Raw genomic sequence first — 27,437 nt, 5'->3', positions numbered from 1 at the left:
CTCTCTCTTGCATTTATGTGCTTGTGATTACTTCAATATGGCATTGTGGGCCGAAAGACCTGTTCCTGTGACTGTCCCTGTGATGCATTGTGCTATGTTCTATGTCACAGCTCTACAGAAAGGATGGCAAGAGACTCCCGAGGAGCTCATCCATGATCCTGGACATCAGTAGCATACTGAGAGGCAAACCAGTGTTCTGCAGTTCACTTCCCATGTGCTCCTCCACAGTAGTTCTCATTGGAGTCCTTGCAGGCAGAGACCAAAGTGTGAATTTCCCTTCCATGGAGCACACGAGTTAATATCATTATCTTTGCAGAAATATGTTTATTCTGAACCCTTTAATGTTTCTGATTGAATAACACCCATTGCTCCGAGATGTATTTACTTCCATCGGCTGTTTCCAGTCTACTGCGCAATCATTTGTCAGTTTTCTAAAATTGGTTCTACTCAAATATGGGGCATTTACTCAAATTACATCTTTGGCCTTTTTCATAAGTTTAATACATCCAACATAAATGTGATTACTACCACGCATACACTCTCCAATTGATACATCTTCTACCTGCCCAGTTTTATTCCCTGAAATTAAATCCAATATCCTTTCTATTCTTGGAGGTAATTTTCAACATACCACGTGAAAACATTATCGTGAATGCAATTTAGTAATTGTGTGTCCATAATACCTTTTGCACAGACTCTAATGAATATTCGAGTAACTGAAATCCCCCTCTATTCTGATCAGTAACCCATCAGTATCCCGTGTAAAAGTATAGGTTCCAGCTTCACCTGTCTGACCTCAACAGGTTGTTTCTGCTCCAAAACTGGTCACCACATCTATCATCTTTCAGTTTCCTCTTCCTTGCTGATCAATGGCCTTGTTCTTATCATCATGTACCGTTGTTATTTGCTGAGGAATCATTATACTCAGAAGAAACTATTTCAAACTTGTTCCCTTTTTGCATGTCAGAACTTCAATTTTAAATAAAACTTTAATTTTACTGTCCATAAATCCATACACAATTTAGTAGATCTGTCAATGTGGGAGATACAGTGCAAATGAGTTAGATGAATATAGATGATATGTAGTAACATTGATTTGTTATTTGTTTATATCAGCTATTTATTTAATGCCTTTCCTTGATACCAGTCCCTGCTACAACATTAATTCTATCATTTATGTATGTTAATTACTCTGTTTATGTAGCTATTTTTATTGAGTTATATAGGCCTGGTATCTGAAATTAAAAATTAGTCATAAATTAAACACTTTTCAATAATTTTCATTTCTGTAATGTGACACATTTTTTTCTGAAATTGCTCCTTGGGTATGATTTTTGTTTCAAAGCCACTCCTGAGTATTCAACTTTAGGTTCTCCTGCCCTTATCATTTTCATTCCTAGACTTTCTGCTGTAAAACATTGTCAGAAACACCTGTAAGTAAGTGTGCAGTGAAACAATCAAAAACTTGAGAACTATTTACTGTAGGAGTCCTGAAATCACAAGCACTTAACAGAGAATAAGATGGTGGTAGACCCATGAATTAGTTGATTTTTAACAATTTAATGAGCATATGTGTATCTATGCTTGTGTGTATTCAAATGTTCCATTCTATGTTCCCAACATACGGTTCTGGCTTTGAAGCTTTTCATATGGTTTCCATCTGAAAGAATAAGTTGCTTGCTCTTTGAGAGACTACCAGCTTATTCTTATCATCATGTGCGTTTGTTTTTTTTTGCTGAGAAATCTTGTTTGTCCCCCCAGAAATGTATCCCAGCCATTTGCAGTAGACTCATTATAAAGTAGCAGCATTGCACTTCTGCTCTGCATCCAAAATCCAGTTCCATTGAAGTCAGTTGAACCTGATAATGCGTACTTTATAGTGTGTTCCAGCCAAACATTTTTCATCACTAGTATTGAGTGCACAATATTTGCACCAATGCCTCTCCCAGTGCTGGCATCCAATATTTCTCTCTCCTTCCATAACCCTTAACCATTTTATTAGTGATATTATGCTCTCTGCTCCTCTGAGATATTCTATTAATCTTACTATAATATGGTCCCATTCATATAAGGGGCTGCACTTCCCCAGGCTGTGTGTGTGCTTGTGCGTGCGCGTGTGTGTGTGCGTGTGTACATGCAGTTGCAGCATTGCTGGTTATCACATTGGGAAGGGAAATAATGTGAACCTGATGCTAATGTTTGATGAGGCATGTTGGACAGACATCAAACAGCATGCAGCATTGATTTGATGTCAGTGCTTTCAAAATAAACATCAACAATCCAAACAGAAGTTGTGTTTAGTAGCAGGAGGTATAACTTCCCCAAATGCTACTTAATGAAATAATCTATGATTTTGTCTACCTATGATTTGTCTTGGCTGCTTATTGATTTATACAAAGTATTAAATTGTCTGAAGCATTTTTAAAGCTATCACAGTCCTTCAGAATATGTTAAAGTACACAGAAGACAATTCACGTAGACCTCAAGAAATTTGTGTTGATTTCAAGATTTCAGCCAAATTGTTCCCAGACTTTACTTCCTCAAAGGGCTTTCCAGTCAGAATATAGCAGGACTGGGAAAACAAGCAGAGGGTATGCTGAACACCTTTGCTGGAAGAGGTGAACATGAGGAAAGGCTATCGTATATGGTCAAATTAGACAAAGATTCTTCCAAGTGAAGTTCTCCGACAACTACTGTTGTGGAGAAGGTTGTCTGAAGCACTGTCTTGACACATGCCATATCTACCACAATCACCCAGAGATATGCATTAGTGGCTCTGACATTTTGATAGTAGCCATTAAAGTAATAGTTGCCAAGAATTGCTCCTATTAGATTGGAGTTAGGGATAGCTTCAATGTATCCCAGTTCACAGCCACAGCCACAGCCACAGCTCACAGTTCTCAGCCACAGCTTGGGCGAAACGGTGGTTCAGCAGTAGAGTTGATGCTTTACAGCGCTTGCAGCACCAGAGGCGCGGGTTCGATCCTGACTACAGGTGCTGTCTGTATGGTGTTTAAACGTTCTCTGCGTGGTTTTTCTCCGAGAACTTTGATTTACTCCCACACTCAAAAGACGTACAGGTTTATAGCTTAATCAGCTTGCATTTGGATACTTGATATGTATAAATTGACCCTAGAATGTGTAGGATGGTGATAATGTGCAGGGATCGCTGGTCAGCGCGGACTCGGTGAACCGAAGGGCCCTGTTTCTGCATTGTATCTCTAAACTAAACTAAAAACTAAGCTGTTGTTTATACCAAGAGAGTCAAAATTATTCCTTTCATTCATTCAAGAGGGTAGCAGGTGGAGTGAACTGGTTGCTTTGTCAGGGTGACCAGGCTCTCCCTTGATGGAATGTGTTAAGGAGAGTACTTTAGGTGTTCCACCAAAAGGGAATCCTCTTCATCAGGATCTGGTTGAGATATGATCGTACTAAGCATGTCCAGCTGATATTCAAGCAGCAGTCATTGTAATTTGTGTCATTACAATAGGAAAGGCACTGAGTGAGAAAAGCTCCCACTTGAATATTTAACTCTGCCTCAATGGTGCAAAACATGCATATGTACATGCAGGCATTATTTTTTAGCAAAAAGGTGTTTTATAGTTCCACTACCAGGATTATTCTGGAGGAGTCTACATTGTCCACAAGAGTGGTTTTCAACATTCATTGTAGTCTTCTGTATGATGCTCTCATTTCTTATCACCAACTGAACCACAGTCAAAGTCATAGTCACAGAGTGATACAGTGTGGAAACAGGCCCTTCAGCCCCACTTGCGCACACCAGCCAACATGTCCCAGCTACTGTACACTAGTCCCATCTGCCTGCATTTGGTCCATATTCCTCCAAACCTGTCCTATCAATGTAACGGTCGAACTGTTTCTTGAACGTTGGGATAGTCCCAGCCTCAAATACCTTCTCTAACAGCTTGTTCCATACACCCACCACTCTGTTTAAAAAGTTGCCTCTTAGATTCCTATTGAATCTTTTCCCATTCACCTTAAACTTATGTCCTCTGGCCCATGATTCACCTCTCTGGGCAAGAGACTGTGCTTCCACCCAATCTATTCCTCTCATGATTTTATACACCTCAATAAGATCACCCCTCATCCTTCTGCACTCCAAGGAATAGTCCCAGCCTTCTCAACCTCTGCTAATAGCTCAGACAGTCTAGTCCTGTCAACATCCTCGTACATCTTCTCTGTACCCTTTCCAGTTTGACAACATCTTTCCCATAACATGGTGCCCAGAACTGAACACAATACTCTAAATGGGGCCTCAGAGTGGTCTCCAAATGTTGTTGCCGAGCACGGAGGAAAATCAGAAAGAAAAGTGGAGCAGGACTATAAGCCGTCCACAATGAACTAACCTGGATGTCCCTGTGATGGACACAAGCCCTTATCTCCAACCGTCCCTGTGTTAGCTGCTTCCATTTTGGAACTAAACTTAGGGATTAGGTCTTTGGGTAATGCAGAAACAGGCAGTCACTCACATGTGAAGTCCTATTCCAGTGTTTGAGTGATGTAATATTTGCAAACTATGCATGCAAAGTAAAGCAGTCACACAAATATGATCGAGCATCAGACCAAGCATTTGAGACCAAATCTTTTACTGAATGTGTTGAGTGGGAGTGCATTATAATTGGAGGGAACCATAATACAATTTACAGCCATTTGACAGACATGCACAGTGTATCTGATGTTTTTCATTGTGTTGTGCATGAGAATGAAGCAATAACATTTGCAGTCCAATTGCTCTTGGGTTTAAGGTATTAGCCAGGGTTGATGTCAATTTAATTTGTCCATTCATGAGATATGAATATCAATAGTATGCACCGATTTGCAGTTTACTGTCCACTCCTAATAGCCCTGCGCCCAGGAGCAGAAAAGACCACAAAAAATAGTAAACACTGCCCAGTCCATCATCGGTTCTGACCTCCCTACTATCGAGGGGATCTATCGCAGATACTGCCTCAAAAGGCTGGCAGCATCATCAAGGACCCACACTATCCTGGCCCCACACTCATATCCCCACTTCCTTCAGGTAGAAGGTACGAGCCTGAAGACTGCAACACCCAGGTTCAGGAATAGCTACTTCCCCATAGCCATCAGGCTATTAAACTCCACTCAAACAAAACTCTGAACATTAATAGCCCATTATCTGTTTATTTACACTTTATCTGTTTATATAATGTTATATGGACACACTGATCTATTCTGTATTCATGCCTACTATATTCTGTTGTGCTGAAGCAAAGCAAGAATTTCATTATCCTATCTGGGTCACATGACAATAAACTCTCTTGAAATCTTGAATCTTGCACTGAGGAAGGAGTCACATTGGCGGATCTGGAGTCATAAAGAATAGAAATTAATGGTATTAATAGTGACCTGGTTATCAAAGTTTAGGAAATAAGCAGATCAATAACTAGTGAAATGTGGTGAACGGGGAGCCAAAGGCTGGAGAACTATGATTTTCAGTTTTTGAACAATCATGAATGAATGAATGAATGAATGTTTATTGTCCAAGTATTCACATACAAGGAATTTGCCTTGGTGCTCTGCCCGCAAGTGACAACATGACGTACAGTGACAGTTTGGAATGACGCATAAAACATTAAACATTAATAATAATACATTATCGATTAAACATGTGAATTAAATAAAATACCAGAGCAAAAGGAGGATACATATTTTTGGTTATTGAGTAGAGCAACTACTCGTGGAAAAAAACTATTTTTATGTCTGGCTGTGGCAGCTTTGACAGTTTGGAAAGTGATTCAAAGAGTTTGTGGCCAGGTTGAGAGGGGTCAGAGATGATCTTACCCGCTTGCTTGCAGTTGCAGTGTACAGTTTGTCAATGGAGGGAAGTTTACAGCCAACAACCTTCTCAGCTGATTGGACGATTCGCTGCAGCCTCCAGATGTCGTGCTTGGTGGCTGAGCCAAACCAGACCATGATGGCGAAGATGAGGACAGACTCTACGATGGCCATATAGAATTGGACCATCATTGCCTGTGGCAGATTGTGCTTCCTCAGCTGCCGCAGGAATTACATCCTCTGTTATGCCTTTTTGACTGTGGAGTTGATGGTAGTCCCCCACTTAAGGTCCTTGGAAATAATGGTTCCCAGGAACTTAAAAGACTCCACAGATGTGACTGTGGTGTTGTTGATGGTGAGGGGAGGGGGAGCTCTACTAAAGTCTGCACTCAATGACACTGTCTTAAGATCATTGAGCTCTAGGTTGTTGCGTTGGCACGAGGATGCCAGCTGTGTCACTTCCTGTCTGTAGGCAGATTCCTCCCCATCCTGGATCAGTCCAATCAGGGTTGTGTTGTCCACATACTTGAGAAGCCTTGACAGAGGAGCCATTGGCGGTGCAGTCATTGGTATAGAGAGAGTAGAGGAGAGGGGTGAGTGTGCAGCCTTGCTGTACTCCTATGCTGAGGGTCTGCAGTTCCGAGATGTGCTTTCCCAGCCTCACATGCTGCTTCCTGGATGTCAGGAAGCTGGTGATCCACCGACAGAGGGGTTCAGGCACAGTCAACTTGGAATGCTGAGGTCCAGGATTACTTCCTACTGGTGATATCATAGTACACAATGTTGCAGTTAGCATCATCAGAATAAAATTTATTATCAGGAGATTTATTGCAGTGTGCCACATTTTATCGTGCTTTCAATAAAAAGTTTTGGAAGATCCACAACTTACTTGGATTCCACATTCTGCAAGCTTCTAACTGAGTCTCCTATGTCCCACACCTGGCCTAACCTGGGCAGCATTGTACAAGGACATTCATTGTACATTCATTCATTGTTCCCCTAGATATTATTTCCATGGCTCTGGTCCATGCATGTAGGATAGACAGACATGGCAGGCCACTCATCAGACAGCAGGTCTTCACACAATCTGTGAGACATTATTATTCCAATTTACAGGAGGCCTGCATGGGCAGGTCCCAGTGCATCAAGTCCAGGCCTGGAACCTTACCTCAGAAAGATCTCCAAGAGGACATAGGTTCAAGGTGAAGGGGAAAAGATTTAATAGGAATCTGAGTGGTAACGTTTCCACACAAAGGGTGGTGGGAGTATGGAACAAGCTGCCAGAGGAGGTAGCTGAGGATGGGACTATCCCAATCTTTAAGAAAATTTAGACGGGTACATGGCTAGGACAGGTTTGGAGGGACATGGATCAAGTGCAGGCAGGTGGGACTAGTGTAGCTGGGACATGTTGGCCGGTGTAGTCAAGTTGGGCCGAAGGGCCTGTTTCCAGACTGTATAATTCTATGACTGTAAATAATATACTTCCCTTTGCAATGGTTTCCCCAATCCACCCTGCATGGAGTTGCGATGCATAAACCAACGGACTAGTCCATACACTGACACCAAATGTGTGCTGGCTTTAAATCTTTCACATGGAGCATAACATTTGTGGTGTTATCTGCCTGTCGACTGTAATATTGTCAAGTTAGAAATTGTTCAGATATTTTGATGAGGTCAGTTACATATATAGTATTGCGCTGACATTTTTCCATTGGGATATACTGTGCAGATTCCACCGCTGCTGCCTCTTGACTGATAAGTGTGAAGGCTTGCCAGAAGCTGGAATTTTACTCCCTGTCAAACAATCTGCAACTAGACCATTTAAACAATGTCATATCATCCAGGTTCATCAGTATTTTATCTGATCCAACATTAAGACCTGACTCTGCTCTCAATTGCAACAAATGTGAATTATACCAAAGGAGAACTAAATGTGCTCCACTAGATTATTCTTTATCAGCGATAATTAATAGTCATTTTCCAGAAAAGACTGCCACGCAGAAGTATGTTTTGATTTCCACATAGCTTTCCTGAATCATGGCATCATGCATCTGTTATCCAGCCTGCCACAGAACTTACACATGGAACAACCACAGACACTAATCAATTACTGCATAGTTTCCCAACCTGAAAATAAATCAGCAGCTTTTTTTCATCTTTTGATTTAATTTTTATGTAATCAAATGTTCACAAGTTTGTTGCAGCCATGTCTAGACATGCTCCCGAAGAATGTCCACTTTGGCGGGGTTCCAGGTCCATCAGCCTTCATGGAACTGCATCTAAACACACAGCTCTCAACCGTTCCGTTTCATTTAGGGGATCCAATTTTAAACCATCAAGATCAAGACAGCTGCGGCTCATAAAACTTCAGCTGATTTGCTAATTCCTGGGACCATGATGGGTTCCATCATTCTTTCACCTCAAGCAATGGTCCGAATTCCACGCCTGCAATAGCTCGCTGAGTGAATAATGTGCTCGGTTTGAGTGTCAGGAACTGTCCCATCCACTGGTTTCTTCCTCCAGAAGTCCCTGGAGTCCCTGATGAATGTTCTGACCTTAGGGTAGCCAGAACTGTTTCCCAGGGTGGAGATATCAAACACTAGAGTGCATAACTTTAGGGTGAGAAAGGGAGAATTGAAAGGTTTAGGATTATTATTGTCATGTGTACCGAGGTACAGCAAAAAGCTTTGTTTAGTATGCCAACCAAACGGATCAGATATACTGTAGATAAATACAATGATCAAACAGATACAAAAGATAGAGCAAATGGAAAGATGCAGTGCAGAACATGGTTCTCAGTATTGTAACAGATCAGTTCCATAGACAAAGTCCAATGTCCGCAAAGGGGTAAAGGTGAATTGGACAGTATCCTAGCTTATGGACCGAAGGTTCAGAAGCCTGATAATAGAGTGGAAGCTGTTCCTGAGTCTGCTGATGCACGCTTTCATGCTTCTACACTTTCTGCCGGATGGGAGCAGGGAGAAGACGGGATGACCGGGTTAGGACAAGGCTTTAATTACTTTGGCTGCTTTACAGAGGCAGCATGAAATATAGATGGAGTCAATGGTGGGAAGTCATTGACTCCATCTTGTGTTTTGTGATGGACTGGGCTACAACCACAACGCTCTGTAATTGCTTGTGGTCCTGGACAGAACTGTTCCCAAACCAAGCTGTGACGCAACCCAAAGTTTGCTTTCTATGGTGCATCTGTGGAAGTTTGTAAGAGTCATTGGAAACATACCAAATTTATTTTGTCTCCTCAGGAAGTAGAGGTGTTGGCATGCCCCATTGAAGATGCGTGGGGCAAGTTTTGTTTTACACAGAGCGTGGTGAGTGCCTGGAATGCACTGTTGAGGGTGGTGGTGGAGGTAGATAGTGGCATTTACGAGACTTGGGGTTAGGTACATGAATATGCAATCAATGGTGGGATATATATTATGTGCAGTCACATCAAAGTTGGTTTTGGTATATCATGTTCGGCACCGACATTCAATCAGCTGAAGGGCCTGTTCTTGTGCTGTTCTGTTTTATATGCTATGTAATACAGAGGATTCTGTCATAGCTATGAGATATTTTATACTTTATATCATTGAGGTTCAGAGTCTATTACATATTTTATTTTCTGCACATTTTATAACAGAAGGAACATTTATATGTTAGGTTTCTATAGATTTCATATAGAAGATAGTTTATTTGATACTTACGATTAATATAGCAATCAAGACAGTAGAAGGAATTTATTTTATCATGTAGATAAGTTAAAAAAGCAAGAGTCCATTTATGGCATGGTCTGGAATTCAGTGTACAGTCCCTTTATCACAATTATATCATTGCATTCTATTTCCATGACTTGGGTAAACTTTGGATTTATAATGTATTTTCCAATTGTTTGTGTATTGACTCATGGGTTAAAACCTCCTCCTGTGATTGTGTGCCAGAGCCACATCTTCCTCTTTGATCCAAGGAAAACTTGTAAAGTTTATTTATCTTATTGCTAATTTAATTTTCAAAATGTCATCCGCAGAACTGCTGGGAAGTGGTTTCGAATGTAATCCAAGTCGGTCTCTTGTTTCACATAGGCGACTTTTATGTCTTTGATTAACATTTATTTAATCAGTGATTCTCCTCCAATCCTCTGCCTGCAAGGAGAGGCATATTAATTCTATTTCCATGCTCCCTGTCAGCAAAGTTTCTCTGCAGCAGAATGATAGAATAAATTGTTAAAGAAATTAACTGAAGATTACGGCAACCTCATCTATCAGAAATGAGCAGCACAAAGTAATGTCCACAATCCCCTGTCTATTAAAACCTCTAGATGTATTGCCCATATCCCTGGTAGAGTTGTTCTTCCCTGGGGCTTTGGAAGTTTGGACACCACAATATTCCCTATACGTAGAAACATAGAAACATAGAAAATAGGTGCAGGAGTAGGCCATTCGGCCCTTCGAGCCTGCACCGCCATTCAATATGATCATGGCTGATCATGCAACTCAGTATCCTGTACTTGCCTTCTCTCCATACCCCCTGATCCCTTTAGCCACAAGGGCTACATCTAACTCCCTCTTAAATGTAGCCAATGAACTGGCCTCAACTGCCTTCTGTGGCAGGGAGTTCTAGAGATTCACCATTCTCTGTGTGAAAAATGTTTTTCTCATCTCGGTCCTAAAGGATATCCCCTTTATCCTTAAACTGTGACCCTGTAAACTCGAATGAAACGAACTAAGAAATCAAATTGCCAATAATCTCTCTCAGACCAGTGCTTGAGTGTAAAAGTATACCTTCCTTTGCATTTCACAGGCACAAGTCTCTCAGGAGATCACAAACTCCTTCCTAGATAAATGCCAACAATCTCAGAAGAGAAATCAAGAATATTAGATACTCCTATCTCATTCAGAAAAAAATATCAAGATGTTAGGCCCTTCAGCCCAACTTGCCCATGCCTGCCCCATATCCCTCTGAACCTTTCGTATTCATATACCTGTGTAATTGCTTTTTAAATGTTTCTTTAGTAGCAGCCTCGACTGCCACCTCTGGCTGCTCATTCCTTATACCCACCACTCTGTGTGGAAAAAGTTGTCCCTCAGGGTCTTATTAAATCTATGCTCTTTGGTTCTTGAGTCTGGGTAAAGCCTCTGTGCATTCACCCTATCTACTCCCTTCATGTTTTTATACACATCTATAAAATTACTCCTCAGCCTCCTGCACACCAGGGAATAAAGTACTAGTCTGCCCAAACTATCCTTATGGCTCAAGGCCTCAAGTCCTTGCAGCATCCTTGAAAATCTTCTCTGCACTCTTTCCAACTTAATGACATCCTTAGAAACATAGAAACATAGAAATTAGGTGCAGGAGTAGGCCATTCGGCCCTTCGAGCCTGTACCGCCATTTGATATGATCATGGCTGATCACCCAACTCAGTATCCCATCCCTGCCTTCTCTCCATACCCCCTGATCCCTTTAGCCACAAGGGCCACATCTAACTCCCTCTTAAATATAGCCAATGAACTGGCCTCAACTACCTTCTGTGGCAGAGAATTCCACAGATTCACCACTCTCTGTGAAAAAAATGATTTCCTCATCTCAGTCCTAAACGTCTTCCCTCTTATCCTTAAACTGTGACCCCTAGTTCTGGACTTCCCCAACATCGGGAATAATCTTCCTGCATCTAGCCTGTCCAAACCCCTTAAGAATTTTGTAAGTTTCTATAAGATCCCCCCTCAGTCTTCTGAATTCCAATGTGTACAAGCTGAGTCTATCCAGTCTTTCCTCATATGAAAGTCCTGCCATCCCAGGAATCCTTCCAATCGCCTGGTGAACAGAACCGAACACAATACTCGAAATGCGACCTTACCAAGATATTGTACCACTGTAACATAACATCGCAACTTCTATACCCATTAGCTAGACTGATGAACCCCATTGTACCAAAAGACTTCTTCACCCCCTACCTACCTGTGAAGCCCATTTTTGGGAAACTTGTACATTCATACCTACTTCCCTTTGCTCTACAACACTCCCCAGAGTTCTATCATTCACAGTGAAGGTCCTGCCCTAGTTTGACTTCCAAAAATGCAACACCTCACACTTATCTGCATTAAACTTCATAACCATTCTTCAGCCCACTTGCTCGGCTGATCAATATCCTCCTGAACTTTTTGATAACCCTTGGTTGGGCTGACAAGAATATTGCATTAAGGGTGTGGTATTGGATGGTTCTGTATGGGTTAATGCCAAAGAGGCAAGCATTTTGGTTAGACACAAAAAGCCATAGTAACTCAGCGGGACAGGCACCATCTCTGGTGGAAAGGAATGGGTGATGTTTCAGTTCGAGACCCTTCGACCCGAAACATCATCCATTCCTTTTCTCCAGAGATGCTGCCTCTCCCGCTGAGTTACTCCAGCTTTTTGTGTCTATCTTTGGTTTAAACCAGCATCTGCAATTCCTTCCTAAGCATTTTGATTAGGTGGATAGGCTCTTTTGAGTTAGGGGACCTTGGAGTGGAAGATCACGTGATCAAGGAATGGCAGATGAGCTGGATGAGATGTAATGCACCAGAAAATGGGATATTCAAGTTTTTTTGGACAGCTGATCTGAGGTGCCAGATCCAGACATTGCCTGTTGGACTGATATAACCATGGTTATTTCCCACTATCTAGATGACAATACTTATTCCCATCCATCTGTGACAGCAGTTGTGGTATAGCAGTTTGCTTAACTGCAGGAATTGGACTCGCATCTAGGAAAATCAAAATGCTCTTAAGATTTGGGAGCTTTCAGTTTCAGAGATCTAAATAAACATGTCAAAAATGTGGTTGTTTTTGATTATTTTAGAATAATTTTCTGTAATCAAATGGCCCAGAATTAATAAAACACTGTCCGTACTTGATTTAATAGTTTGTAATGATGCAAGTTTAATTTACTGCCAAACAAGAAGTGAACATTTATATAATAGCATTCAAAGGAATATCTAATGGGCCTGTCCCACTTAGGTGATGTTTCAGCGGGCTGCCGGCGACTGTCAAGTTGCCGGCAGTTGCCTGAAAAACTGGGAACTGGAACCGGGTTCTGTCAGAGTGGAAAACACACAGAAACACATAGCAAAGGTGGGGGCCAGGGCAAGAGGGGGAGCGCTGTCTGAAATTTACACAGTGCAAAGCCAAGGTGATACAGACACACACCACGATGGTGCTGTAATTAAGAAGGCTAGCACAGTGTACGGTAAGTCCTTTAAAAGAGGAGAGGTGGAGGGAGGGGGGAGGGGGGGAGCAGGGGGAAGAAGGAGTGGAGACAACTTTTAAGAAGCCAGACAACTTTTAATAAGCCAGAGATACACAGCTGTGAAGTTCGGCAGACATTCAATTCAATTCAATTCAATTCAACTTTAATGTCATCGCACAAAATACAAGTATCAGTACAACGAAATGCAGTTTTGCGTCAGTCCGTAGTAGTTGTACATAAAGAGAAAAAACAAGAAAAAAAAAATAGAAAGAGAGAAGATACAGAATAATCAGGAAATACAGAATGATTAAACAAAGGGGGACGGAGGGACCAGAGAAGTCTATCGTCGGGACTCCGAGTTCAGCAGTGTGATTGTGTTGTTATAGAAGCTTTTCCTCATCCTGCTGGTACGTGACCTGAGGCTCCTGTACCGCCTCCCTGATGGGAGGAGGGCAAACAGTCCATGGTTGGGGTGTGAGGGGTCTTTGATGATCTTCCCAGCCCGTCTCAGACACCGTTTTCGGTGGAGGGCATCCATGGCAGGGAGCGGGGCACCGATGATGTGCTGCGCGATTTTCACAACACCCGTTGTAGTGCTTTCCTGTCCGCAGCAGTGCAGCTGCTGTACCATACCGTGAAGCAGGTGGTCAGGATACTCTCTATGGTACAGCGGTAAAAGTTGGTCAGGATCTGGGGGGACAGGTGGGCTTTCTTGAGCCTCCTAAGGAAGTAAAGGCGCTGCTGTGCCTTTTTGATCAGCTTGGAGGTGTTGAGGGACCAGGACAAGTCCTCCGAGATATGCACTCCGAGGAATTTATAGCTGGAGACGCGCTCCACCTCAGTCCGGTTGATATGGATGGCGGTATGACTGCCTCCTCTGGTCTGCCTGAAGTCGACAATAATCCCCTTCGTCTTTTTGGAGTTGAGGATGAGGTTATTGTCGGCACACCAGGTGGTCAGGTGCTGGATCTCATCCCTGTAGGCTGACTCATCGTTGTCGCTGATCAGTCCTACTACCGTGGTATCGTCAGCAAACTTAATAATGGCGCTGGATCCGTACTTTGGGATGCAGTCGTGGGTGAAGAGGGAGTAGAGGAGAGGGCTGAGCACACAGCCCTGTGGCACTCCGGTGTTCAGTGTTATAGTGGAGGAGGTGAGGTTATTGACCCTAACAGACTGTGGTCTGTTAGTGAGGAAGTCCAATGTCCAGTTGCAGAGGGAGGTGGAGATGCCAAGTCCACTGAGTTTGGTGATCAAGCTGGCTGGGATGACGGTGTTAAAGGCAGAGCTGAAATCAATGAACAGCAGCCTGATGGAGGAGTTGTTGTAGTCCAGGTGGGTCAGGGCAGAGTGTAGGGCCGCCGATATGGCGTCCTCTGTAGACCTGTTGGTCCGGTAGGCAAACTGATGGGGGTCCAGTGTGGGGGGGAGGCAGGCTTTGAGGTGAGCCAAGATCAGCCGCTCAAAGCACTTTGCAATGACAGGGGTGAGTGCCACTGGGCGGAAATCGTTGAGACTCCCTGTAGCTGACTGTTTGGGCACTGGCACGATGGTTGATGTCTTGAGGCGAGTGGGGACAACACCCTGGGCCAGTGAGAGATTGAAAATGTCGGCGAGGACTGGGGATAGTTGTCCAGCACATGCCCGAAGCACCCGGCCAGGGATGCCATCGGGGCCGGCAGCTTTGCGCTCATTCACCTTGCTCAGTGCATCTTGTACAGCAGAGGTGGAGAGGCTGAGAGGTTGTTCATTCGGGGGTGGAGCAACTTTAATGGCTGGGGTTTTGTTGTCTCGGTCAAAGCGAGCATAGAAGTGGTTTAGCTCATCAGGCAGGGTGTCGTTGTCTGGGGGAGGGGTGTTAACTTTCTGATAATCGGCAAGGGATTTGATTCCTTGCCACATGCGCCTGGGGTCAGAGTTGTTGTGGAAATGCATTTAACATTACCGGTCGGTTTTCCTTGGTTCTGAAAACTCCTGCTTACTTTTTTTTCCCCAATGCCCAATGAAAAAGACCGGTCAGCAAAGGCGATTAACTAAAACTACCTACGACACTCAACTACCTACAACTACATGGCGACCCCACTACAACTGCACCTACAACTACAGGATTATCGATTATCTCCATGGTGAACAATTTCTGGTGTCAGAAAAATTTTCAACATGTTGAAGAATTTGCGGCGACCATACTGAGGCCGCGACTAGTTCCCAGAATGTGGGAACTTCTCTCGACCATGCAGGAGACTCACCAGAGACCACCAGTGAACATGTGGCTACCATGTGGCGATCATGTAATGATCATCTGCACTCGCCTAAAAGTCACCTAAGTGGGACAGGCCCTTTAGACTCTAGATACGGCTGGCTTCCTCGCAAAAAGACAGCAAATATCCACAATAAACTGGACAACATTTTAATGAAAATAACTTTGGAAGGGAACAATAAATTATATTATCAAGAGCAAGGTGGGTCCTGCAGCATAGAAAAGTGGCATGATTTTAAATGAAAATGAGGCAAGAGTGGATGTTAGATAAAGCCGTTAAAAAAACGTGTCCTACTTTGACTTCAGTGGTGGGCAAATTAATGGAAAAGATACTTAGAGATAATATATATAAGCATCTGGATAAACAGGGTCTGATTAGGAACAGTCAACATGGATTTGTGCCTGGAAGGTCATGTTTGACTAATTTTCTTGAATTTTTTGAAGAGGTTACTAGGGAAATTGACGAGGGTAAAGCAGTGGATGTTGTCTATATGGACTTTAGTAAGGCCTTTGACAAGGTTCCTCATGGAAGGTTGGTTAAGAAGGTTCAACTGTTGGGTATAAATGCAGGAATAGCAAGATGGATTCAACAGTGGCTGAATGGGAGAAGCCAGAGGGTAATGGTGGATGGCTGTTTATCGGGTTGGAGGCAGGTGACTAGTGGGGTGCCTCAGGGATCTGTGTTGGGTCCTTTGTTGTTTGTCATGTACATCAATGATCTGGATGAAGGTGTGGTAAATTGGATTAGTAAGTATGCAGATGATACCAAGATAGGGGGTGTTGTGGATAATGAAGAGGATTTCCAAAGTCTACAGAGTGATTTAGGCCATTTGGAAAAATGGGCTGAAAGATGGCAGATGGAGTTTAATGCTGATAAATGTGAGGTGCTACATCTTGGCAGGACAAATCAAAATAGGACGTACATGGTAAATGGTAAGGAATTGAAGAATACAGTTGAACAGAGGGATCTGGGTATAACCGTGCATAGTTCCTTGAAGGTGGAATCTCATATAGATAGGGTGGTAAAGAAAGCTTTTGATATGCTAGCCTTTATAAATCAGAGCATTGAGTATAGAAGCTGGGATGTAATGTTAAAATTGTACAAGGCATTGGTGAGACCAAATCTGGAGTATGGTGTACAATTTTGGTTGCCCAATGATAGGAAGGATGTCAACAAAATAGAGAGAGTACAGAGGAGATTTACTAGAATGCCTGGGTTTCAACAACTAAGTTACAGAGATAGGTTGAATAAGTTAGGTCTTTATTCTCTGGAGCGCAGAAGGTTAAGGGGGGACTTGATATAGGTCTTTAAAATGATGAGAGGGATAGACAGAGTTGTTGTGGACAAGCTTTTCCCTTTGAGAATAGGGAAGATTCAAACAAGAGGACATGACTTCAGAATTAAGGGACAGAAGTTTAGGTGTAATATGAGGGGGAACTTCTTTACTCAGAGAGTGGTAGCAGTGTGGAATGAGCTTCCAGTGGAAGTGGTGGAGGCAGGTTCATTGGTATCATTTAAAAAATAAATTGGATAGGCATATGGATGAGAAGGGAATGGAGGGTTATGGTATGAGTGCAGGCAGGTGGGACTAAGGGAAAAAAGGTTGTTCAGCATGGACGAGAAGGGCAAAGTTGGCCTGTTTCCGTGCTGTAATTGTTATATGGTTATATGATGATGACAAAAAGATGTGTAATGTGGATGAAAATCATTTAGTGAAAAAGAAACCAAACTGTTAAACAGACCCCAATGTAGAAAAATATAAAGATGCAGTTAAAAATGAAAAGTGATATATTTTCAAAAACATGGAAGAGCACATCCACATAAATTATTGAAAATCACATGGAGATGAGCAAAAAATAAACAAAGGTTTTGGAACTCTGCTCTTTGTATCTTAAGGACTGAAGTGCCAGTGGATAGGAATAATGCCACTTCCAGATACAGTCCCGGTTGAATCATACCTGGCACTTTGTGACTGGTTTTGGGCATCACATCTCGGAAAGGATGGCCTATGAAATGGATTGTAAATTATGGATAAAATAATAATCTAATCCTAGTTACCATTAATTTCCTGGTGAAATTATATGCATTGTAAAATTGGTTCAAGGCCATTCACCAAGTCATGAGACAAGAGTCAAGAGCGTTTTATTGTCATATGTCCCGGATGGGACAATGAAATTCTTACTAGCTGCAGCACACAGAATGGGTGAATATGTAAACAAGTACATAATGGGGGAAGAGAAAAAAAGAAGAAAATGTTCAATAAAAAACATAGTTCAATAATCTAGTCTTTTGCAGTTCAGAGCTCAGAGTTTATTCGTTGTTGTGTTTAATAGCCTGATGGCTGTAGGGAAGAAGCTGTTCCTGAACCTGGACGTTACAGTTTTCAGGCTCCTGTACCGTCTTCCTGATGGCAATGGCCAAATGAGTGTGTGGCCAGGATTTTGTGGGTCCTTGATGATTTTGGCGGCCATTTTGAGGCAGCGACTGCGATAGATCCCTTCGACGGTGGGGAGGTCAAAGCCGGTGATGGACTCACAAAGCCGGTGATGGACTGGGCAGTGGTCACAACAAAAGCACAATTAACTCTTTATCATCAAAACACAAATGTTGGAATAACTTAGCAATTTAGTCAAAGCTGCATCTGTAGAGGAAATGGACAGAAAACATTTTGGGTCGTGACCCTTCTTCTGGCTGATCTCAGAGTCAGTTCTACACCTACTGACACCACAAGTCATACACTGCATGTTGTCTCTCATTCTGATATAGTTTAGAGCTATTGGGGTATTTTTAAATCCTTGATTGAACAGACATGAAAAGCTGGGAGCATATCGCCCCGGGATTGTCACTGAGCCGGCAATTAAAGCATGTCATTCTGACACTGATGTCGTATACATTGCGTCTGGCAGCGTTAATGCCAAGGGTATTTTTGAAACCCCGTCATTCCTCATGACTGATGGTTTATATCATATATTTCAGAGGTGCTTGGTGCAATCTCTCTCTCATTAATCATCCACATATTTCAATGGTGTGGGAAGCCAGTCGGTTGGGAGTTTGGCTACCCACACAGAGGCAGCCTTTTACGCAGTTTCTTCTAAGGTTGACATGGGGAGTGTCCTTCAGGTTTTGATGTTAATTTGTGATATATGTGCATCAGTTATGGTGCAGTTGGGGGTTTTCTGCTTCCCCGAGGAAGACCATAGTTCCCACTTTAGCACAAAATCACACACCTCCACAGTGCTGTATTTCATCTATTTCGACCTACATCACAATTTTCTATGTGGGACCCCACCTGCAGCTCCACTGTCAAATTGGATCCACCCACAAAATGTGAAATTGGCCAACAAGCTAACATGAGAATGAGATCTGACTTATTTCCAATGGGAGCTACAGGAAAAAGTCCCAACTTTCATGTCTTTGTGGCGCCTTTGGAAAGATAGGCCTTAAAGGCATTCTTCCGGGGCCAACATAAAGCAGCTGCAGAAAAAGGCAGTCATGGAAGTCACTTTGAGCTGCTGTCGGTGTGGGTACCCCCCGACAGGATTGTCTGTCATGATCAACTCTTGCACTGTGAGTGGCTTCTTGCCACTGCAAGTGTGCGGTGAGCAATAAGCCAGAGACTGCAACAGGCACTCTGAGGCGAATTGCATAAGAAAGCTACAATTAAACAATGATGGAGCAAGCAGTGATGAGCAGACACCGAGATCCAGCGTACAAGACATACCTTACGGTCACAAGGACATAAGTGATGGGAGCAGAAATAGGCAATTCGGGACATCAAGTCTACTCCACCATTCAATCATGGCTGATCTATCTCTCCCTCCTAACCCCATTCGCCTGCCTTCTCCCCATAACCCTTGACATCTAATTAATTAGGTGCTCCTAATTAATTGTTCGTGTCCAGTAAAGACCATCGGTTGCACCCAAAAGTTCCAATTTGTGTCGGTAAAAAGAGACCATGAAGTGTATGATTTACAAAGTAATTTGGTGTGCAATTGATTAAGAACAATGCCAGATTTCCCAATTGTTGCAGGGTCACCTGGGAATGATTGTTCTTCAATCTTCCCAGGTTAAATCAATTTTATGCACCATTTGCTCATTAAAAAAAGCAGGCACTAATTAATCTAATTTCTAGATTACTGACCTTGAATGGAATGCACCATAGATTTATCAAAATAATACTAGAACTCCAAGAATTAATTTGCAAGGAGTGTGATTACTGTTTTTGCATTGTATTCCCAAAAGGTCTGATGGTTGATTTGGTTTATGTTTTCAAGGGGAACTGATAGGATAGATATAGATAAATATTTATGCTGCTTGAGCAGTCTAAAAGAAGGAACCATTGTCTAAAATTGGAACCAGACACTAAAACATAAGAAGCAAGATTTGGCCATTCGGCCCATTGTGCATGCTCAGCCATTCAATAAGATTGTGATTGATTTTTTACCTTTCGTCATAGGTAATCAACAATACATACACGGATTTATACATACAGCAGTTAACATTAGGAGTAGAACTGATTCACGCAGAGAGATCAGACATGAGCACAGTTCTACTGAGTCATTGGTCCAGAGATCGGGAATTAGGAGTACACGACAGTTTAATTTGAAACTTTATGGAGCTATATTTTTTACTGAGCGGCACGGTGGCGCAGCGGTAGAGTTTCTGCCTTACAGTGAATGCAACGCCTGAGACCCGGGATCAATCCTGACTACCGGTGCTGTCTGTACGGAGTTTGTATGTTCTCCCCATGATCTGCATAGGTTTTCTCCGAGATATACAGTTTCCTCCCACACTCCAAAGACATACAGGTTTGGCTTGGTATAAATGCAAATTGTCCCTAGTGTGTGTAGGATAGTGTTAGTGTGCAGGGATCGCTGGTCGGTGCGAACTCTGTGGGCGGAAGGGCCCGTTTCCGCACTTTATCTCTAAACTAAACTAAACTAAACAATCACAATACCATTAGGAACCCATCATACCATTCTGTGGCATTTATTGCAATTTAAATGGATAGTCTGCTGACATTGGGAGATTTAATGGGGCAGATTCATAACTTAGTACAGGCTGCTCAAATATTTTCCAAAGTCCTTAAGTTGCACTTAAGTTAAGAGTGACTGTTTTCCGTAGTGCTTACCTGCTGAGATATTCAATCTGTGGGTGGCACCATTGGCAGTATTTACCAGAGCTGTCTGTATGGTCATTCTGGGGCATGAACAGTGTATTGCAAAGGCATGCCCAAGTACAAATAAACTACTGCCACAGAGTTCCTCCTCACACCTCTCTGATGTGCAATACATTCCAGGATCATGTTTTTCAAGATGTCATGAAACACTGCAGAGAGATCTTTGACTCTGCTCTCATGAGGGCTCCACTCTCTCTGAAGATCATGGTCATATTGATGAATACCAGAGGGGCTATTGGTTGCAGCAATTCCAGTGGTTGCAGCAATTCTTTGCAGTTCCTCATAGTTTCCTGCTAACCATCAGAGAGGTCTTGCTCTTCTTATTCTGTGACCAATTAACCAGACAATTGTAATCTGTAGTGAAGATATTTCTTCCTCATGATAAGTGACCTTGCCATTTATTGCTTTACCTTTAATATTGAGATCTACATTCTTTATACATATAAAATAGAAAGCAAGAGACGGAGTACTGTATGTCCACAGGTAACAAACTTCATGTCGTTAAAACACCTATTAACCATTGCTTCATATCATCAATCAATATTAGATCCAATTTTTCCACAGCTTCTTGGAGCCTACATTTTACATCTTTGATTATCAAAAACCTTTAACTATCAAAAAAATCTCAGTAGATTACATCAAATGCATTGACTTCATTGTCCCTTAATGTTGCCTCCTCTTCATCGACAAAAAACTGAATTGTTTATTCTCAAAAGCTACAGCTCCAGCTCATGACCTGAATTCCTCTAAGATTTATATAAAGTTTCCCTTCTACACATTAAACCTTGATTATCAAGTAATAAATTTCATCAAAGTTCATAGTAATATATTTACCTCAGACAAAATGACATGTGAAAACTTTCAAATGCCTCCACTTAGTCAACTATCAGTTAAACAAGTAATGACAGCTGCTAGATCATAAATGTTTAAGATCACATAATGCAATAATATTTTTGATATAAAAAAGCACTTTTTTAAACTTTACAATGACATATTTCTTATATAAGGGCAAACATTTCTCTCAAATCTGTGCACTAAACCAATGCAGATGAGCTTTTGTGTATAGATAGCACACTTTAACAAAGTCGACCCAAGTCTCCATACTACAACACATGGTGACCACCAAGCATGCACAGTGAGATCAAACAGCATATGGAGTTGGAAACACAAGAGACTGCAGCTGTTGGAATCTGATGCAAAAAAACAAACTGCTGAAGGAACACAGCAGGTCAAGCAGCATCTACAGAGGGAAAGAAATGATCAAAGACTCGGGTCGAACATATAGTGTTTGACATGTTATTGGAGTCAAATGATTTGTATATTCAAGGCAGGCTACTTACAATGAAGTTGATCTTCACTGAACAGCACAGCCTGTTCATATGTTTGTGAAAGGGGATAAGACCTCACCTATTTCCCCAGCATGAATCTGAAGCAACTGCTGTCTTCTAAGTGGGTCTTCCCTTAATTCATTTCCCTTGTATTTCCAAGCATTCTCTCATTATTTATATCGATTGGGTCTGCTATGTGCATCTCCTGACCTTTGATCTTGGGCCTCAAAATTGATAAAGATTCACTTTGCCTTTCACTGCTTTAAATTAACAAACAATTTGTCGGCCTATTAACATGTCATGATGAACTCATAACACGCAAAACAAAGTTCCTGATTACAAATGTCCACTTTTTCAATAGATGACTGGTCATAAATAAGTTTTCTTCATGAAAAGTGGACTTTAAATGAAATGGATTCAGATTTTAAATGACATTTCAAATCATGTTTTTAAAAAATGCTGATTAATGAATTGTTTAGTAACTAATACAAATGGAGTACTCTTAAGGGCCTGTCCCACGGGCATGCGACTCCATGCGGCAAGAGCGACCTAAAGGGCCGGTCCCACCAGCATGCGACTCCATGCGGCAAGAGCGACCTAACGTGGTCGCTTGAGCCGTACGGCCTCGCTGGGCCGGTCCCACTTCGATCGCCGGAGCCGTATGGAGTTGTGTGGAGCTGGTCCCGACATCGCGCGGGGCTCCGAAAAACTGACCGTGTTCAAAAATTCTGCGCGGGAACAGCCTGCCGGCCCACAGCCGCCTCGACGCCGTACGTCATGCCCAAACGTCCTGCGGACTTCGCTCGAACTTCATGTCATTCACTCGAGTTCCGCGCGTTTCTGGTTTGGTCGCGCTTGCCTCATGCAGGCGCATGCTGGTGGGGACCGGCCCTTTAGGTCGCGCTTGCCGCATGGAGTCGCATGCTTGTGGGACAGGCCCTTTAGTTGTTAATTTAATGTATATAAGTTGTTAATCTGAACAGAACAATTTCAGAAAATATGATTTGAAACTTCCTTAATATGCTGACGGTAGATTGTCCAAAAGGACCTGAACTTTATTTTAATACTTTTACATAGAATTTATAGCATAGGAACAAATATTCAGATAACGTAATATCTCCATTTATTCTCCTGCAGCTTTCGATCCTTTCTATCAACATATCATCTTATTCCTTTCCCCAGCATTAATCAAAGTGCAGCATAAAATGAGATGCAGTAAGAAAACAGAAAATATTGGATACATTTTACAGATCAGGCAGCGACGCACTTCAAAACGTTTCTGTTTTATTTCAGATTTCCCACATCTGCTGTATTTTACTTTTATATAATGTGGTGAACCAAGTAAATAATAGAGGTATAGCATGTAGTTGGAATTTTGGTATTTCCACGGATGAACCGGGCACTTAATGTGCCAAACCATTATAATCTTCAATATTCCACAGGGAATTAATATAATTTTCCTCATTCTTATGATTGCAGTGGATCTGAACTTGCTGAAAGAGGAGGTGAGACTGTACAGCTGCACGCCACGTAACACATCGGTATCTCTGCGAGAGGAACTGAAGCGGACTGATACTATCTACTGGCCGGGCTGTCTACTGGTGAAGCGCTGTGGAGGCAACTGTGCTTGCTGCTCACTCGGTTGCCACGATTGTCAGTGTGCCCCCATTAAAGTATCAAAAAAATACCATGAGGTATGACGGGTTCGATGATTATTTTCAAATAAATGCTTTAGTGTAATAAAATTGCACTGCAGCTGTTCAATAAGGCGGTTTTGAACTTTACGAGGAAACATGACAAAGATGCAGGCAAAAGGCTGGAGTAACTCAGCGGGACAGGCAACATCTCTGGAGAGAAGGAATGGGTGACGTTTCAGGTCGAGACCCTTGGCTCCAGAGATGCTGCCTGTCCCACTGAGCTACTCCAGCTTTTTGTGTCTATCTTCGGTTTAAACCAGCATCTTCCTACACATGACAACGATGCAGATTTCTATACTTCAGAAGTTACAGTTTCAGCACAAAGACATACAAGAAGGTCTTGTCCTTTGAAATTCAACAAATTTATAATAGATCGATCAATATTGCAGCAGTTTCATAAATCCTATCCATAAAAGTAGAATTATTTTTGTCCCCTGCTTAACCTGCATGACCTGCTTATCCAAATAACTCAACATCGTATGCTCTAAATATAAATAACTAATTAAAAGTAAATATAATGCTGCAGTGAAATAATTGTCCAAATGGTGCAAAACACACATTGAATATTTATTTCATTAATCATTTGAGAGAGGAATTTAAGATCAAATACCTTTTTCAAGTCAAGTATGGTTGCGGGGAGGGGAGGGCGGTGCAAGGGGAGGGGATGGTGGTCCAAATATTCTTACCAAATTAACAGAGAGAGAGAATAAATCATAATTAGAGAAGGGAACATATGATAAGCGTTTTTAGACACTGGGTCTATACTCGCTGGAGTTTAGAAGAATGAGCGGGGGACCTCATTGAAACGTACTAAATAGTGAAAGGCTTGGACAGAGTAGATGTGGAGAGGATGTTTCCACTGGTGCGAGAGTCTAGGACTAAAAGTCATAACCTCAGAATTAAAAGATATTCCTTTAGGAAGGAGATGAGGAGGAATTTATTTTGTCAGAGGGTGGTGTATCTGTTGAATTCTTTGCCACAGAAGGCTGTGGAGGCCAAGTCAATGGATATTTTTAAGACATAGATAGATGGATTCTTGATTAGTATGGGTGTCAGGGGTGATGGGGAGAAGGCAGGAGAATAACGTTGGGAGTGAGTGATAGATCTGCCATGATTGAATGGCGGAGTAAACGTGATGGGCTGAATGGCCTAGTTCTGCTCCTATCACATGATTTTATGAACTGGGGATAAGGTGATTGGAAGAGGTTAAGAAAAGAGAAGCAGAAGAAAAGAATCACACATTGCCGAAGGGAAGTAGAGAAGAGTTTGCTGAAACATTGAGGCAAGGATGTAAAATCAGTATCCCTGTTCCAAGGCTGTTGGGCATTGATTTGTTGACCAGTGTATCCCATACAAGAAGTAGGTGTGATGGAAATCAACAAAGATACAGAGAAATTAACTAGTGAGCAATTTTCCAATGAAATCAAGTTTTCAATTACTTGTCTGACTAATTATAATATAATGGGCTTATGTGACAAGTGTGTGATGTCCAGTTGAGAGCATCAGCTGTATAAACAGTGATGCATTTCTATTTAACACTTTAAAATCTCTTTACTTATATAATGCGAATACTGAGAACTGCTGCATCTCCATTACACTTAACATATTTTTATTTGTTTTTACTGCATTTTTACTGTGAACATTAATTCCTGTAGCCTACGAGGTGTCAGAGCCTCAGGGTGCAACACATTTCATTGGCAAATCAGGTTAATTGAGTTTCCAGATGACCAGAAGAGAAGATAGCCAATGTTGCACTAATTCCAAGATCACTTTAAAAAAAAATGAAAATCACTTTAAATGTTTTTTTTGGAGCAGTATTCTCTTAGTAAGTAAGTAATTTTAATGAACAGATGTATAATCTGGGTGTCACTTTCAGTTTGTATTGGTATGCTGGAATAGGAAGATTTATAAGGTATCTAATAAAATTTAATCATAAGTAAAGTAAAGTCCCTTCATCCTACGCAGAGATTTAATCTAATGGTCCATAACTCTTTCAGGTTCTGCAGCTACGATACAGGAGCCCTGGGAAACCACTACAGAAATCTCTTGCAGACGTTGGATTGGAGCACCATGAAGAATGTGGCTGTGCATGCAAAGGAACAACAGGAGGTTAAATCCGTTTGGTCTTTAAAAGCATTTACCTTACAGAGAATTAAACCTTAGAGCAATGGGGCCCTTTGTGCGTTATCTTTCTTAGAAATCACAGTCATCTCAGTTTTTTGGGATTTTTCCACTTCCTAGCTTGTTAATGGATCTTGGGTAAAATCAGTTCTCCTGCTTATGAATGGAACTGCAAAATATTTATACAGGGGAAAAGTCCGGCAACCAAATGAAGATTGAATTGCTGGATGACAGCAAAGAAAATGGCTCTTGCATTGCACATCAGGTTCCTTTTCTCTCTTTCGCCTTTGGAAAGATAAAAATGTAATTAGTTCACTGTTCCAGTTCTGAATCCAGTAAAAGTTCAGAAAATATTTTCAGGTAAAACAGCTCATCTGGAGTCGCTTATTGTTTACTTCATTAACTTTGTGAGTTACAATACTCCGAGAAATGTTGCTGAAAACTCCAAGAAACTCTACTTGTTTCGTGCCGTTTCATCCTCAAGTGACATCATGTTCTCTGAGCATTAAACTTCTCTTCCACGTACAATTTGTAAAGAGAACTGTCCCTCTATGACTTCAGACACAAAGTCCTATCATGTGTATCCCAGTGAGGAATGCATTGGGAAATACAGAATTTGATGAGATTGAGGACTTACTTTGATGGACTTTTCTGATGGAATTGGCTGAAACTGTGTACATTTTAAAAAGTCTTCTCATTTAGGCTAATGTGGCTTAAGCTTCTTTTTATATCACATTGAATGTATCTATTTTGTACCAAACTTATTTAAGACTTTAGCTTTTTGGATTCTCATGATTTACAGTACTTTGCAAAAAAGGGAAATGGGTAGATGTGGTTAAAAGCACAGCCATATCATTGCACTGTTCAGGTTGGTGCTGTATATGGAAGCTACTATTCCAAAGATCATTTTAACCAGAACTGCTACTCAGTTGTTGATTTTGTCCAAAAAATAATTGTAGCTGTATTTTAGTTCAATCCAATTTTACTTGTCTTCATTGCAAAGGCAAAATAGTGAGAAAATATGCTGACCTACAGTTGACATATTTTCACTTGGTGTCAGTCAGTTACTAACCAAGCTGATAAATGATGATCATTTAACCAGAATAATTGGATTCATATAAAGTTCAATACAAGACAACAAAATCAGTTGCCTAGGAAATTGGACTCATTTTTCAATTAAAAACCCATGCTCAACAATTCTATAGCATTCAATTAAGAACAAAACAAAATTGAATCACCTGAACTTGTCACACAGTGATATTTATTTAATTTTAACTTAAATGTTAAAAACTCACGCGTATCAGCTAATGTAGCAGAAACTAGAATTGTAAAAGTTACAAATATTTCTGTATGTTATTCTTGATTCTTGGCCACGGAATAATCAATTATCTGCATATTTATTCTGTATATAGCGCTGTAATGACCTTAATTTTCATTTGAAATGCAAAACCCAGTCTCTCTTAAGGAACAAAGTGGGCAAAACTATCTGTGCTTCCGTCAAATAAAGAAGAAAAGATGGACATTAGATTTTATTTGGAACATCAACAACTCTTGTAAAATCTATCCAAGGAACTTATTAAAACAATTCAAATTGAGAAACTTGTTTTGCAGTGAATCTTTGTAAAATGTATAGCTAACAATGTCTTTTGGAGTCATAAATTGTTGAACTAGAGTTCCTGAAGCACTATAGATACAAGTTTTGTGATTGTGATACTGAAACCCGTCCAAAGGCTTTAAAAAAATCATCAAACGGCTCTAGAAATTCTTTTGCGCTATATACTTGATTTTGTAAAGTGTTATATGAATGAAAAGTGCAGT

General features: G+C 41.4%; 1 protein-coding gene across 3 annotated transcripts in view; it reads left to right on the top strand.

The window, feature by feature from the left end:
• The window catches only part of pdgfc (platelet derived growth factor c), a 263,449-nt gene extending 236,239 nt beyond the window's left edge, over positions 1-27,210 (top strand). For all 3 annotated transcript variants that reach the window (XM_055645730.1, XM_055645722.1, XM_055645735.1), the window contains 2 exons: positions 23,281-23,495; positions 25,496-27,210. In XM_055645730.1, the coding sequence (XP_055501705.1) occupies positions 23,281-23,495; positions 25,496-25,612 (332 nt within the window). In that variant the 3' untranslated portion in view covers positions 25,613-27,210. The remainder of the gene's footprint in view (positions 1-23,280; positions 23,496-25,495) is intronic.
• Positions 27,211-27,437: the final 227 nt, after the last annotated feature.

The sequence above is a fragment of the Leucoraja erinacea genome, chromosome 1 (assembly GCF_028641065.1).
Source record: "Leucoraja erinacea ecotype New England chromosome 1, Leri_hhj_1, whole genome shotgun sequence".
NCBI classification, from domain to species: domain Eukaryota; kingdom Metazoa; phylum Chordata; class Chondrichthyes; order Rajiformes; family Rajidae; genus Leucoraja; species Leucoraja erinaceus.
Note: the sequence above shows the minus strand (reverse complement) of the source record. Positions and strands in the feature narration are given on the sequence as shown.